General features: G+C 33.8%; 2 protein-coding genes across 3 annotated transcripts; one reads left to right on the top strand and one right to left on the bottom strand.

Annotated features, from left to right (window-relative positions):
* Positions 1-1050: 1050 nt before the first annotated feature.
* Positions 1051-4182, bottom strand: LOC105769622 (E3 ubiquitin-protein ligase KEG). Of its 2 annotated transcripts, none has more exons than XM_012590380.2 (5): positions 3944-4182; positions 3090-3487; positions 2907-2998; positions 2327-2800; positions 1051-2165 (listed from the first exon to the last, which is right to left on the bottom strand). In XM_012590380.2, exons 2-5 carry the CDS (start codon positions 3456-3458, stop codon positions 1214-1216), a joined length of 1887 nt encoding a protein of 628 aa, XP_012445834.2. In that variant the 5' UTR covers positions 3459-3487; positions 3944-4182; the 3' UTR covers positions 1051-1213. The 2 variants fall into 2 exon arrangements, with proteins under 2 accessions (XP_012445834.2, XP_012445833.2); XM_012590379.2 differs by having other exon boundaries at positions 3090-3460.
* A 5389-nt stretch (positions 4183-9571) lies between these two features.
* LOC105767391 (auxin-responsive protein IAA29) lies at positions 9572-11157 on the top strand. Its single transcript, XM_012586908.2, has 4 exons — positions 9572-9973; positions 10067-10323; positions 10423-10507; positions 10793-11157. Exons 1-4 carry the CDS (start codon positions 9681-9683, stop codon positions 10842-10844), a joined length of 687 nt encoding a protein of 228 aa, XP_012442362.1. The 5' UTR covers positions 9572-9680; the 3' UTR covers positions 10845-11157.
* The last annotated feature ends 2546 nt before the right edge of the window (positions 11158-13703 follow it).

The raw sequence follows: 13703 nt of genomic DNA, 5'->3' as shown, positions 1-13703 counted from the left end.
AGTCAAAATGTTCGCAGAACCAAAAGAAGAAGAAAACTTAAGATTGGAAAAGATTGCATCTTGATATCTACTATTTGTCTATGAGGTTTTATTTTTTGGATTAGAAAGATGGAATTTGAATAGGAAGAAAATGCATGAATTGAATAATACTGGGTATAGATTATTTAGAGACCACTGTTTCCTTTGAGCCCGTTACATTAGAGGTGGGCTGAGGCAAGGGGCCATTTTAGTTATTAAGAATCCAACTATTCCAAATTCAAAACAGTGATGGCATTGCCCAAATGCCAAATTCAGGCCAAGTATTTGATCTATCTAAAAAACTGTTTCAAGTGCTTTAAATCGATCCATTCAGGAACCATCCTAGGGTCCAAGCTATTACGCGTGTGATCTCTTCATACAATGACGTCGTAATCAGCTGCACCAGTGGCATAGAAGCTCCGCAAATGTTTTGTCGACGCTGAAGTCAAGATGAAAGGTCAACGTTTAGTTTGTAATGCTCATAGGATCAAGGGGTTGGTTTTTGTTCAAGTAAAAAAAAAAAAGGATTATATATAACGTGCTCTCAAGAGCTAAAACATGGGATTCTCGGCTGCTCTTCGCCTATGCATTGTCTGGGAAGGAAGATGAAAAGAATAAAATGAAGGTTAACAATTTTAGCTCCTGAATGAAGCCATTGAGTTTCAAGGACTCCAAGAAGCCATTCAAGAGAAAGAAGAGCATTTGGAAACTTGAAGAGAAGCTGAAAGCCGGTGCGACTAACAGTGGGGTGGTAATTTCTGTAGCCTTTTCTGAACGCAGATTTACACAATATTATGTAGTCTTTTTTGAACGATGGTATCTCAAGCTGAGCAATTCTGTTGCAAATACAAGGGGTATTTGAGCTCCCTTTATCATCGAAGCTGAATGAAAGGGCTATTACTTAAACTGCGCCACTTGTTTCTTTATTTGAAGGCCGAAGGAAAGTCAAACCGTTAAGATCATGCACCTCAGCGACATTTCTAGAAAGCATATACTGACTATAATAATCACAAGATTTAGATCAGCTGAATATGTGCAGAACAAAGAGACTATGCACTAAAATATGATTATAGATGATTGAGATGTTTACAATAAGAAGTTTGAAGTAAATAACCAATTATAGTTGTAACAGTTTCCTACTGTAAATCAACAGAGTTAGAAGATGCTTCTTGGGTATATGGAGTGGACCAGGAAACTATCGAGCAGCACCTTCCCCAAAAAGAATATTTGCCACGGGAGGTGGAAGCCATGCTGGGTTGCCACTGCCTGCATGATCCATATGTTGGACATCATTATGAATCACACTGCTCAGTCGCTTCGCTTTTGACCTCCCAATTCTCTTTCCAACAAATGATCCCATCTTCATTGCTGTAAATAGACCCAATGCAATCAGGAGTGGCCTCACAGCCCAGTGAAAATCCTCGAGATGTTGATACTTTTTCACCACTCCTGGACAATTCTTAAAGGAAACCACTTCCACTTCAGCTGGATCAGCCAAAAAATCACCGAGTTCCTCTCCGAAAGTTAATCTACCTGGGAACTTGACAACAAGGCATCCGTTTGGTAGGATCCAGCAAATTTTCCCAGTAGCCCACATACCTCCTCCTTTGCGAGGCCAAGCAAAGCGCGGACTAAGCACATTAGATTTCAGCTTAACAAACTGACCAATGCAGCAAGTTTCCGCCATCTGAAATTGTGAAGAACTTCCCTTCCAAAGAGTTTCTAATCCTATGAACCCAACAGCAACATTTCCATCACGGTCAATGGAATGAAGAATACCCACTGGCGAGTGCCTTTTGTCTTCCTCCTTCAAACGTACCCAGTCCCCAGCTGCTAAGCCAAAAGTAACCCTCTCCAGTGTCGAAACATTAACTCTTAACGGGTCGTGAATGCCATGAACCTTCACCAAAACAAAACCATCTCGATCGGTGCTATATTCTACACCCACCACATTTCCTTCTGGGACATCCATATTTTCAGGTTTGCAGGAGTTAGATGGCTTTCTGGAACGCACTGTGTCACCCACTAGCAAATGATCCTTTGAAAGAAACCACTCTGTGTAGCCAGTGGTGCTATGTTTTCTGTCTGATACGATTGTGCTCCCAAGATCTGTCCAACGCCCATCATCTTCACCTCCATTCTCTGAGCTGAACAAGAGGTCAATTAGCTCAACATATGAACAATCAACAATGTCATTTAAAATTGCTGTTAAATGGGAAGCTTTGATAAATTTCCACTGCACTGCATATTATAGAGAACAGACCTCATTTCTATCTTAAACTGCCATATAGGCATAAAAGATGCCTACCTTTTAAACACATGCAATATGTCTTTCATTAAAGGGCGGCTTCTGAAGTCATACTCGAAGCAGCCAAGAAGAACTTTCTCAACTGCAGGGGGAAGACCACTAGGAATAAGTGGTTTCTCCTGTTTTCTGACAACCAGGTCATAAATTTCATCAGCTGATTTCCCATGCCAAGGAACAATACCAGTGAGCATCTCCACAATGCTGCATGCGAATCCCCATGAATCAGTCTCAAATGATATTGGACCTCTTATTTCTGGTTGCCACTGTTCTGGAGCCATGTAATTGGGGGTTCCAAGCCTGTGTGTCATATCTGAGCTGGGCAATCGAATTCCTAGTAGTAGATATGGAATACCAATATCCCCTAGAACAGCTTGGTCAGTTTCATTAAGAAGAAAGTTAAAAGGTTTAAGGTTCAGAACCAAAATCCCTTGTGAGTGCAGTTCCAAAATCCCTTGCGCTAAATTGATCCCATACCTGCAAACATTAGACGCAGTAAATGTAAATTCACTACTCAGCTGCTATCTTAAGCATTAACAATAAAAAGAAAGAGACATAATCTTCCATCTATTGAGTACATCACCTCAAAATGTTAGGCAACGGAAGCTTTCCTCCCTTACGGCGAGTCATTTTATCACCAATGGATCCCTCATAAAATTTCATAACAATACATATCTGCAGGCAAAGAAAACAAAACTCATTTCTTAACAAGATAATCAACTTTCATCTTGAAATCAAAATCATCTATATTAGCTGCAACACCCACCTTTCCACCTATAATAGAAATTCCCTGAAAAGAACAAATATTATTCACACCTTGGCACTTGGAATATAAATCATCAAACTTATCCAGCAAAGTCCTCATATCATCCTGCTTAACTGGATAGAGCATCTTGATGGCAACTTCATGGTACTGATGATCATATTCGTTAGTCGAACGATGATAAGTTGCTAACCAAACATCGCCAAAAGGCCCCCTCCCAATTCTATGCCTAAGTTTCAATACTGAAGGGTCAATCCTTGGAATTCTCAGATTCGAAGCTGAAACCACGGTTCTAAGTTGCTCATCATCACCTTCAATGAAGTCATACTCGGAGAAACTGGCGGACAGAGCGTCAACGACTTTCCCAGCCATTCCTTCAATCCCCCCCCCCAAAGAAAAACCTTTAGAAAATACCCATCAAAGGAAAAACATAAAACATGCTAACTGATATTAAAACCATGAATTCACAAAGCATCAAATACGATCTTAAAGAATAGTGATATGTTAAGGTGGCACTTGTTTACGGTAATCTACAATAAAGAATAATTTAGCTTTTTTTCCTCTCCAATTATTAATAGAACTTTGTCAACACAAGTAGAAAAAAGAATCATAATAAGTTACCAAAAAAAATAAAATTAAACGAATATTCCGATCGAACTTTTTTTTTTTAATTTTGTTCTTCTTTTATATCCATTCATTCGTTTCTTCTTTTTTCCTTTGCACAAGGAATCAACTGAAGAAAAGTCGTTTTCAATTCCTAAGAGAACAAAAAAAATGAAAAATAACAACAATAATAAAAGGAGATGGAGCAGATGAATAACCATACTTGGAGAGACAAGCTTCATAGTAGAACTTACCTTAACTAAGACCAGATTCGATCGGCTTCTAAAAGGATAACCGTTGAAAGAGTACGGTTTTGAGTTATCGACGAATTAAGATGAGAGAGGGAAAAAAACGAGAATCTTTGAGATATTTGAAGCGGAAATTTGACAAATAATGAGTGGGAAAATTGAAGGGAAAGTGAAGAGTGTGGGAAAGAAAGAAGTTTTTGCTTCGGAATCTAAAATGGTAGAAAAAGAAACTCACGAATATCGCCCAAAGTGGATAATTGTTATGGGTTTTAATGATATTTTCTAAATTTTGTTTAAGTTATATTAAAATAAATAATAAATTTATAGACCAATGATTAACAAAACTTATTTATTAATTAGCCAATATTTTGGTCAATAGAGAGCTTCAATCAAAGCTTATATCCCTAAAAACAATACTAACTTCCAATCCTTTTTTTTTTTTAATTTTGATGAGCAGATATAAACTAACAATAATATTTTAATCACTATCATAATTAAGTTTCCTTTAATAAAAGGGACTTTTATGTTAAAATTTACAGGTTTTGAATCAAATAATTATTTATTTAATTTGTAAATTTGTTTTGAAATAACTCTATATAAAAAACATTTTTCCCTTTTCTTTTTCCATGTTCTTAGTGATTTGATTACCAATGTATCGTCATGTATCTTTAAAACTTAAATTATCAAAATTAAATAAATATTAGAAAGAAAAAAAGAAAAGAAAAGAAAAAAGGAACTTTTATTTAGAGGGAAATCGTAATCGTAACAAAATTAAAGAGACAGATTTGATGATTTGTTAAGAGGGAATCACCAATCAAGGATCGAGAAAACAGATAATTGATTTTGTGGCAAAATGATATTTTTGCTTATTAAGTCAACGCTAAAAGGCGAAAGGGATGAATAACCTTCCTTGAACTGCAAGTTAGATTACAAAGACATGGCAGCGATTACTTCAACAAATCACCTTTAAGGTGTTTTGTAAGCTACAAATTAAAATAACTGCAGGCCATTGGGGATTAACATTTGGGCAAACTAGCCTGCAGTTTCGTTTTCTGGGGCATTGTTTGTTCTGGTTATGGTGAGAAGTATATACCAAATGATACACAATCAAGTTCGTTTTGCTCTTGATTGCGAAAAGTATTATTTTTGGTTCATTATTAAATAATTAAATTCGGAAGACCTCAAATTTGCGTGTGTTTGATTGCTCAATTGAGATGGACTGACATTGGTTTATAGATGAATTTAAACTACCAGTCAGAGAGGATTATAAATATTTTAACTGTATATAGTAAGCCGCCTATTCACATATAGAGGTTCTTTCTATCATGTTACCCCAAAAAACAGTTAAGCAACTCAAGCAACTGGTTATTTCATTTTCTCATCCTAGGTTACATTGGGCTATGTATTGGATAGTTTGAGAGGAATGAAATTGGGCTTGATCCCCATGCAAATTTTATTTTCGCCGTAAGCTCTAGACTCTAGAGTGACTTCAAATTTTTATTTTGCAATAATTTACTTTTTGCTTTTTGTATAGGAGTGTTGGAGATAAATTTGGTATACAAGGTTTTTATTTAGTGGCGAAGTTAGGGCTGGTTGGATGGATACTCGTAAAATCGAAAATTTTTCATTTTATTTTATTTTTATAAATTATAAAATTTTAAATTAGTAATGATAAAATTACATTTTGACACTTAAAAATAACAAAAATTTAATTTATTTTTAAAAAATATAAAATTATAGAGTATTAAAATGATGACTATTAGAAAAATATAAAATTTAATTTTGACCTCTAATTATTTTTCAATTCTATTAAAAGTTTAAATTTCTGAAAAATAAAACAGCAAATTCACAGAATATGAGCATTTAATCGAATATTAAAAAAATGAATGATCGATGATCACGAATTATAATAGAAATTTGACTTTTACGTTTGGTCAAAAATTTGAAAGATGAAAAATTAAAAGAAGTGGAAAAAATTAAAAGATTTTAAAATTTATTATTATTTGTTTGGTTGTTGGTAGGAAAGATATAAAGTGTATATATATTTTTATTTGGTAGAACTGAAAAATAGAGAAATAAATTATATAATATTATAAATTACATACTTTTATATTTTTCATTTCATTTGTTCTCCTCATTTAAATTTTTAGTGTACTGGAATAAAAAAAAAATTCTATTTAATTTTCAATTTCGGATGATACTCAAATTTTATTTATTTTCTTCAATACTTTTTACTATTTCCATTCTTTCATATTTTCGCGCAGCCAAGCAGGATGGAGTGTAGTTAGGGGTAAATGCAAACAAGATTAACACGAAATTAATCTAAACGGACCAAGCAATTAGGATGATCCAAATCATACTCAAAAACAAAAATGGAACGATGTTGTTCTTGCTTTGTATCCCAACACCCCTACAAGAAATTGACATTCTTTGCGGCTGCTTGTCGAAGATCAAACACCGTAATGATGCAAGTTGAAGTTCAAAATTTTCTTTTACTGCCTAATCTTTTTGAATCTTGACTTTGAATTAAATAGAGCTAAGAGAAGGGTGAGTCGAAACTTAGAGGCAGGGTCGCTTTCACATTTATAGCACATTGGATGCTTACAGCCTGCATGGATAAGGGCACTAGTACTAACCCTTAACAATGGAAATGTACCCTTTAAGATAAGGTGATAATGCGACCCCGCCGTCCCCCACGTGTGCCTTTGAAATAGTTGAGTTTAGAAGGGAAATTAGGGGACATGGTTTCTTGGAGTGACTATGAACAGCGAAATGAAATGAGAGGGTTTGTCTCTCTCCTCTAAATAGCTGTTATTGGTTACGGGATGCTTTGATCTCTCGTAGGGGACCTTGTTTGAGTGATGAGCAAACATAAATGGTTGCTTTCCTAGCGTGTGGACCTTTGACTCTTCTTGATTTCGTTGAGTTCATAATTTTATTGGACAGTCAGATAAACAGTTATTTTGATATCTCTATATAATATTGATTATACTCTTTCACGTAAATCTTTAACTTTTACCGTAGAAGTTTAAGCGACTGCAAGCGGCACAAATGGTGGAATCCAAACTTACTCTTTCACTAGAGCAATTTGCTGGTTCAATTAAAAATAAATTTAACAAATTGACTTTTGTATTGTGATTGATTAGCCTACTTTAATTGATCTAATCAAATTGATTTAACATTAGTAAGTTTGGCCGGTTAAACCGATTTTTTCCCTTTAGTTTCCATTCGAGTATGCAAGGGTGAATCCAAATTTTTTTTTAGGAGATGGAATTGAGTAATAAGATTTTGAGAGATAAAAACATAATTTTATAATATATTAATTTATGATATCATTATTTTTAAGGGACTAAACATAATTTTCTTTATTTTGGAGGGTTAAGTGTAATTTTATCATAAATTAATTTTTAATTTATTCATTTAATAGGTACTTAAATGATAATTTTTTTTTATTTGTGGAGGGAAGTGAAGACCCCTATTTATCTCTCTTAAATTGTTGCAAGTATGAAAAATAAATCAGTTGAATTAGGGTCTGTTTGATTGACGGAATTAATTTTCTGGAAAATCATTTCCAACTTTTCCAGCGTTTGATTGGCGGAAAACATTTTCCATTTGGAAAATGAACTCCAAAACAAGGGAAAATGGGTTACATTTTAGGGAAAATGTCTTACCCTTTCAATTTCCGTAAGACATTTTCCGTGCTCTCCTCTCTATCGCCTCATTCCTTCCTTCCTTCATTTTCGGTAGAAAACTGCTTCTGTTTATCGATTTTCCAGTAACTTGTTTTTTTAATTATTCAATACTTGTTTTTTTTAACACAATTACAAATAATTTATTTGATATTAATTTTTTTCAATTTATAACGATTAATATTGTAGCTTAATAATTGAGTATTATTATAAATAAATCATTGCAATATATGTAAAAATAATTTAAAATATAAAATTTATTAATATATATTAATATATGTAAAACAACTTTTCCAAAAATATTTTCAAAAATCTGCAAGTGAGAAAATATTTTACACATATTCAATCAAACACCGAAAATATTTTCCAAGAAATCATTTTACGAGAAAAGTAAAACATTTTCCAGAAATCATTTTACGGAAAATATTTTACTGGCAATCAAACAGACCCTTAATCTGCATATTTATAAAAATTGAAAATAACAAACTGATTTAACCTAATTTAATCAAATCAATCGACTTGACAAAGTGATATTAGTTAAGCGAGTTTAAATAAACTTTTGTTGATGCTTGCCATTGACCATTTTGGAATCCACTTGCTCAAACAACATCCAATCAGTTCAGCACATATTTTTGGTTTTGATGAACTAAAACCAACATAAGGTGGTCAAAATCCTTCACAATTTCACCAAGTTTAGAAATACAACGCGTTTAAATTTATAGGAGAATATATGTGCCAGCTAAAGGGACAGTAAAATAGGTGTTCAATATGGTGGGTTGGGTTCCACCACACGAGCATGATGATCCAAACCGGATTGAATCATGATGGGACTGATCGTGAAGAAATAGGATTGCAGCTGGTTTGGTGTTAAAATTAGGCCAAAGTATTGTGCACAGCAGTGGCGGGGGCTAACTTGTCGAGCCCCTATAGTAGCCGTCACGTGAACTTCACAAGGGAACCCTTCCCATATGTTCCGCAAACAAGCCCTTCACGCCCCCATTTCCCAACCCCACCATGGGCTGAATGTGATCGAAGAAACTGAAAAAAACACATACCAAACGTATAATATGCTGTTGGCAAACTTGTCTAAGTTCATTCCTCTCTCTCTCCTATTATTGATCTACGATTGTAGAATGAAACTCCGACAAAAAGAATCGAGATTATTTTAATGGGAAGAAGAGTTTAATATCAAAATCATTACCAAGAAGACGATGAATAGAATGTTTTAAAACACCCCCATTATCATGGATGTTCTTGAAAATGAGAGAGTTCATGCATCATGATATGTTTCAGGATCGTCTGCCGACATGTTGGTACATGTTTGGAAACTGAACTCATGTGCACGGACTATATTTTAGACCACTCTCAAGTTCACTTCAATATTAAAAAAAAAAAAAAAAAAGCACATGATCTCACCAGAACTGAGAAAATTACTAATATAATATTAATAAAAGACATGACAATGATTGCAAAATTGCCTGGTTTAATGTGATTCTGTTAAGAGACATAATCCAAGAATTAAGAGCTCTAATCTGAAAGACATCATCATCAAGGATCATTAATTTGTTGGTAATAATCAACAGGCATATATAGTTTCCTCTGGTTAAAGGCTTTCAATGCTGCAAATGCTACTTAATTTTAGGTTTAAGACTGTTTAGATTACAGTTAATTAAGCAGTTTGATGCAGAGAGAAGGGTAGGACAGTTTGGTAATTGGTGGGGACATAAACAAAGGGTGAATACTTGGAAGTAACCTACCGGGCTAGGTGGTTCTGGCACGTTGGTGCATCCTTTCCTTACCTGTCCGGATCAATGTTAGGCTTTTTGCCGACCCAACTTCCATGCTGTCACTAACTTCCTCTCTTCCACAAGACACTAGTCAATTTCTTTTTCACTCATTCCCATATATATATAAATACATTCCTAGTTTGAAGCAGAAACTCCATTCGCTTTTAAGTCCCATCTCTCTAGCTTTTGTTGATATTTTATTAGGTTTAACATCGTTAATTTGTACTCTCTCTTTTTTTTTTAAAATTTTCCGAATCCAATATCAAAATGGAGCTTCAACTTGGTCTTGCTCTCCCAACTCCAAACATGGTAAAGGGGTTCGACTTGAACAACCATGGACTTGATCAGCTCAAAGAAATGGGGGGTTTGGAAGCTTGGAACAAGGCTGCTGGTTGTTTCGCTGACAAAGATTGTGTTAAAAGTAAACGCAGTTTCGAGCAGGCTTTTGGAAACTTTACAGAAGAGTGTAGAACAAAGCCTTTGCTTCTTTGGAGTGGTCAGCCAAACGAGGAAGAAGATCACAAGGATCAAAAGAAAGCAACTTTTTCAACAACGGATGAGTAAGTATCTCTTTTAATTGAGTCCCACCGCCCAAAAAGACATGAACTATATCAATAGTTAATTAATTAAGTTTGGGTGTTGGATTGTACTAGGAACGACGCAGAGGAAGATGATCAAGTTGTGGGGTGGCCACCCATTAAAACATGGAGGAATAAAATATTCCAGCAGCAGCAGCAGCCCCGAGTTGGAAGGGCTGAGAACAACAGGAGGGTTGCAGAGAATGAAAATGGTAGATCCATTTATGTTAAGGTGAAGATGGAAGGAGTAGCAATAACAAGAAAGATTGATATAAAGCTTTATCAGTCTTATCAATCACTTACCAACTCCTTGATCACCATGTTTGCCAAAGGTAAAGTCATTGATTATATACATAAATTCCTCAAAAGATAAAAGAATACCAAAAATCTCAATATTCAGCTTGCTTTTTTCTTTTTCCCGTCATGAACAGACAAAAAATGTGATGAAGATGATTATATTCTCACCTACCAGGACAAAGAAGGAGATTGGCTGATTGCAGGCGATATTCCATGGCAGTAAGAATATTTTTCCTTCCTTTTCTTGGTCCCTTACTCTAGTTTTCTTATTACAAGCAACCTTTGCGAATAATAGAAATCATGGAAGGAGTACAAGAAAAAAAAACATAAATTTATCCGGCATTTATAAACATTTGCAATCCTTTTACATTATCTTCTCATAAAAAAGAACTTTAATCAACTTAACATATTGGACCGAATTTTAAATACATACGCAAGTTAAGGTTAAAACTGAATTTATGAATAGAGTGTCTAAATTTGGATGGATTAATGTTGGTTTTGCAGAAATTTTGTTAGGAGTGTGCAGCGAATGGAGATAGTGAGGAACTGGGGTTGAACATTGGAGTTTGATGGGATTTGCAGTCTACTTTTATAAGCAAAATTTACTAGTTTATACCAACTTTAGTACTTTGAATATCAATTGTTCCTTCCAATAAGTACGTAGTTTGTAAAAAAAAAAGAAAAAAACATGTAAAATGAGTGAAGTGTGAAAGCATATATATATCACTATAATAGTCTAAGCTAGCCAAGGCAGAACAAAGATGATTGAAGCATAATAATTAATTCCAATTAGCTTTCTTTTATTTGATGTATTAACAAAGATTGTATCCTCACTTTGTTTGTTCAAAAGGGTACCACTAGAATCTTTATTTGAGTGCTTTTTTTTTTCTTTTCTCCTTTGTCTTTTGGGTTCTTTTTAAAAGAGGAGGAATTTACTTTAGTCCTACACATTTCAAGAGTGGAATGCTTATAGAATCAAATGCTTGAGTTCGGGCACACTTTTTATGCTAAAATTGAATAATTTTAAACCCTTAGTAAATGATAATTTTTTTTTTTTGAAAGTAAATTGGGTAAAGTGAAATTAGAAAAATAAGTGGGTTGGGTTTGAGGTAAATCCATCCTGATATTTTTACAAAAATACTCCTAATATATATTAAGTTTTTGCTTTCAATAAATAAATATATTAGGTTTTAAGTCCAAACTCAATAAAGTTAATCCTATTTGCTTAAAAATAAAATAATTAAATTAAATTAAATTTGTGCCAGGGGCGGAGTCGGGTCATCTATTAAATTTTGAGTTTGGGTTTGGGGTAGATTTTTTTTCTTAAGAGTCGGGATCGAGACGGGCAAAAACTCGCCCTACCCTACCCCATTGCCATCCCTAATTGTCTTTTTAAAAATATTAATAAAGAAATTTCTGATTGGGCAAACTACATTTAAGATTATTAAACTATTAGTAAATTTATATTTTAGTCACTCAACTTCAAAAAATTATAAATTGGCCAATGAATTATTCAAAAGCTTTCATTTAAGTCACTAGACTGTTAAAATTATTGTTGTATGACCTTCTTTGTTCATATCGCTTGCACCAATCGAAAACTCTCTTTCCATTCTCTTTTATAGTTTAGTTTTTTTTCTTCATAAAACAATTTTGTATGTTACGAATCTACGAGTTAAAATTCAAATAGATTTCTTCTACAATCTTCAATACTGATCACCAGATCGACTTGGATCTACATTATGTTCTACTTGTTGATGGGTAATAATCCATCGTATTGATTGTCAAATCGTCACTTGGACCTCGTTAAATGGGCTTAAAAAAAACCTAAAATAAAAAATTTTGAATTGTCACTAGCTTAAATGAAAAGTTTCGAATAGTTTTATGATCATTTTGTAACTTATTAAAATTGAATGATCAAAACATAAACTTACTAATAATTTAATGACTTTAGATGTAGTTTGGTATAAAATAAAGGGCAAATTACAAAAAAAGCCCTATTTTTTTAAAATTTACCGAAATGGGCCCGGTATTTTATTATTTACCGGAATGGGCCATTTTCTCCGAAATCGCGTCCACGTCGGTAGCGATGTCGGGGGCGATGTCGAACATCGCATCCACGTCAGCGCGCTTTGCTTATGTGGACACAAATCGCGCCTACGAGGACGCGATTTGCTGACGTGGCATGAACAGTTTATGTTTTTTAGCTTGGAAAACTTTGAAAGACCATAACTTTTGGCTCGGTTTGTTTGATTTTAAATCGAAAAAGATCCTTTTTGCCCTAAATTTCGATTTTTCGGTTTAGAATTGAATTTTGAAACATTCAAATAATTATTTTCCTTATTTATTTGAAGTAAACACGGATTTTTTTACGTAATTGTTGTATTATTTTTTCGATTTGACACGTGTATGGAATAGGTCCGATAAATCGTTAGAACGTAAGTAATATAATTAAGATAATAACGGTATTTCTATAATATGTCAATTAATTAGTTTAGCTTAGTTGGTTAAGATGCTTGCTATTTTTCCTTAGTACATTGGTTCAAATCTTGTTGGTAACAATTTTGAATCTTTTTGTACTTGTTGCTATTGATGTAATATTGAAGAGTTAATTGATTAAAAAATAAATACAAGTACAAAAGATTCAAATTTTATTTTTCCAAAATACCAAAAAAGCCCAATATTTTTAAAATTTATCGAAATGGGCCCAGTATTTTATTTTTTTGACCGTTGGAGTCTTTTTCACGTGGACGAAATCGCGTCCACGCCAAGCATCTCACCGACGTGGGCGTGATTCTGACGCTGCACTCGATATCGCATATGACGTGGACAAGATTTCGGGGAAAATGGCCCATTCCGGTAAATAATAAAATACCGGGCCCATTTCGGTAATTTTTGAAAAAAAGGGCTTTTATTGGTAAATTGCCCTAAAATAAATATCCTAATTACTTTTATATTATTTAAGTAAAAAAAATAAAATCAAAATAAGACTTCTGGGTTGAGCTTCGTGTTTTATATTTGGGCCTCTCCTTTTGTCTTGTCTTTCACTTTAACAATGGTGGTCCTTTTAATTCCTTTTGCTTTTCGGGGATTTAAAGTTTTAAACCAGAAGCTTCCATAAAAATCTAAAGGAAGCTTTTTATATTTTCACTTCTTTAATTTATATACATTCTTTTTGCCTTTTCTCTAGGCCTGCTGGTACACAAGTTTTTGCTACTAACTACAAAGAGGATTCTGTTGCTTAGTAAAATAACAATAATATAAAATATTTATTTAAATCGCAAGATCGAACCAGAATAATATATAGGTATGTATATATATAAAAAATGAAAAATAGAAAATAAAATTAGATTGAAATATTATACTGGTAGTTGAGGCCTATTTTTGACAGTCTCCTTAAGACATATTCGGCCGACTG

Source organism: Gossypium raimondii, chromosome 5, assembly GCF_025698545.1.
Source record: "Gossypium raimondii isolate GPD5lz chromosome 5, ASM2569854v1, whole genome shotgun sequence".
In the NCBI taxonomy this organism is placed as follows: Eukaryota; Viridiplantae; Streptophyta; class Magnoliopsida; order Malvales; family Malvaceae; genus Gossypium; species Gossypium raimondii.
This window is presented reverse-complemented; position numbering and strand designations above follow the sequence as displayed.